At 46.5% G+C, this 1,848-nt stretch overlaps 1 protein-coding gene across 1 annotated transcript in view; it reads right to left on the minus strand.

The window, feature by feature from the left end:
- EMH_0062800 (uncharacterized protein) overlaps nucleotides 1-1,012 on the minus strand; it is a gene marked incomplete at both ends in the record, with an annotated part of 2,253 nt that extends 1,241 nt beyond the window's left edge. The window contains one exon of the mRNA XM_013498074.1: nucleotides 505-1,012. Within this exon, the coding sequence (XP_013353528.1) occupies nucleotides 505-1,012 (508 nt within the window). The remainder of the gene's footprint in view (nucleotides 1-504) is intronic.
- Nucleotides 1,013-1,848: the final 836 nt, after the last annotated feature.

Here is a 1,848-nt window from a genome sequence, read left to right on the forward strand (position 1 = left end):
AAAAAATAAAATAAAATAAAATAAAATAATGCAATTCACAGCGAAAAAAAAATACAGATAGCTCTCCACGCATACAATATAAATCTATACAAATATACAAACACACACATATATACAAACACATACATATACACAAAAACATACATATACACAAACACATACATATATACAAACATATATATATATATATATATATATACTCACCGAGATGCAGACTGGTGAGTGGCTGACTGACGCCAACTCTGCAGACATGTTGTGTGTTTGCGGGTGTATCAGGCATAACAACAGGCGCGGGTTTCTGTGTAACTTTTACTTCAAAATAAAATTTTCCTTTTCCTCGAACTCCATGCGTTGCTCTTACACCTTTCCACATATACTGAAACCCCCCCGTGTGCATGCAAGTTGCATGCAGTGGGTTCTTCTCGTCTATCTCTAAATCTAAGTGTGAATCAGCGGCATCCAGATATACTTTTGGCAGCTTTGTAGGGCCCCCACACGATACACCTGATGAGGGGGCCCCCTTGGGGGCCCCCATGGGGGCCCCTGGTGAAGGACTGGGTAAATCATACACTATCTTCGGCAGACCGTTGGCTAGCAACTCCCCCCCTGCTTTGTTCTTTATACTTTCAGCTGTCTGTACACCTGAAGCGGGGGCAGCGCTCGATGATGCTGATACAGAAGATGCATCTTTTGTTGCTGCAGGGGCTGTTGTTGTTGTTGTTTTTGCTGCTGCTGTTGCTGCTGCTGCTGCTGCTCCTGTTGTTGCTGTTGCTGCTGTTGTATCTTTGGATGCAGATGATGCAGCAGCAGGAGCCTTATCATCGGCAGCTGCTGTAGAGGGGGCATTCGTTTCGGGTGTATCTGCAGCTGAGCTGTCACCGGCGGGTGTATCCGTTGCTGGTTCTTTCTCAGTCACTTCTTTTTCCTCTGCTGTGTTTTGAGTTTTGTTGTTATTCTTCTCTTCACCTCCTGCGGCAGCAGAGCCCGCGTCGGCGGTAGATGGAGGCGCCATTTCGGGTGTATGTACAGCTCTCGGGTGTACGTACAGCTGGGAAGCAGAAGCACAACCCCCTGCAGCTTTCTGTTTCTTTGAGGCCCTGAGCTGCGTAGCGGCCGAAACGGGTTGATAGCCAAACCGCAGAAAGTAAAACTTTTTGTGAAAAAAGGAAATAAAAAATAATATTTCGAGAACAGGAAAGCTGTGATTGTTTAGTTTTTGTGTTTATAAAGAACAACACCTGCTGCTGCAGCTGTTCGTCTGCTGCCGGCCCTTGACCCCCTGAAGGTACTACCGAGTCGATGAGGCCGCAGTGTGGGGGATCAAACGGCGAGTTGAAGTTTCTGAGTTCTGAAAAAAGAATAAATATTGAAATTCTCAAAGAAAAACAAAAAGATCGCGGTCCGGCGGCGGCGGCGGCGGCTGCTCTGCGGGGGCTTGAAGGCAACGGCGACGGGGCTGCTGCTGCATGCAGCGACGATATGTTTGGCGGTGAAGGGAGAAGAAGAATTGAGAAAGTATTATATTAGAGTGTTTTTCGTGGATTTGGGAGTTTATATAAAAGGGAAGAAAGAAGGATTCGTCTTCGGCGGCGGCTGTACGGTGCCGGTCGCCGCTTTCTTTCGGGTGTCTGTACACCGCAACTAAATGCATCGCTTTTGCAAATTCACGTTTTTTTTGCGTCATTTCTTCTTCTTAAAAGTGCGTTATGGTTGAAATTCTTCATTGGAAACACTCCGCCGATTCACTGGCGTTTTTTTTTTCTTTTTTTTTCTCTTTTTCTGCGTGTTTCTCTCTCCGTACTTGAACGATCGCCGCGGTTTCTGGCGGGCGCGTTGCTGGCGTTTCGT

The sequence above is a fragment of the Eimeria mitis genome, genomic scaffold, assembly GCF_000499745.2.
Source record: "Eimeria mitis Houghton genomic scaffold, Emh_scaff3162, whole genome shotgun sequence".
Lineage (NCBI taxonomy): Eukaryota > Apicomplexa > Conoidasida > Eucoccidiorida > Eimeriidae > Eimeria > Eimeria mitis.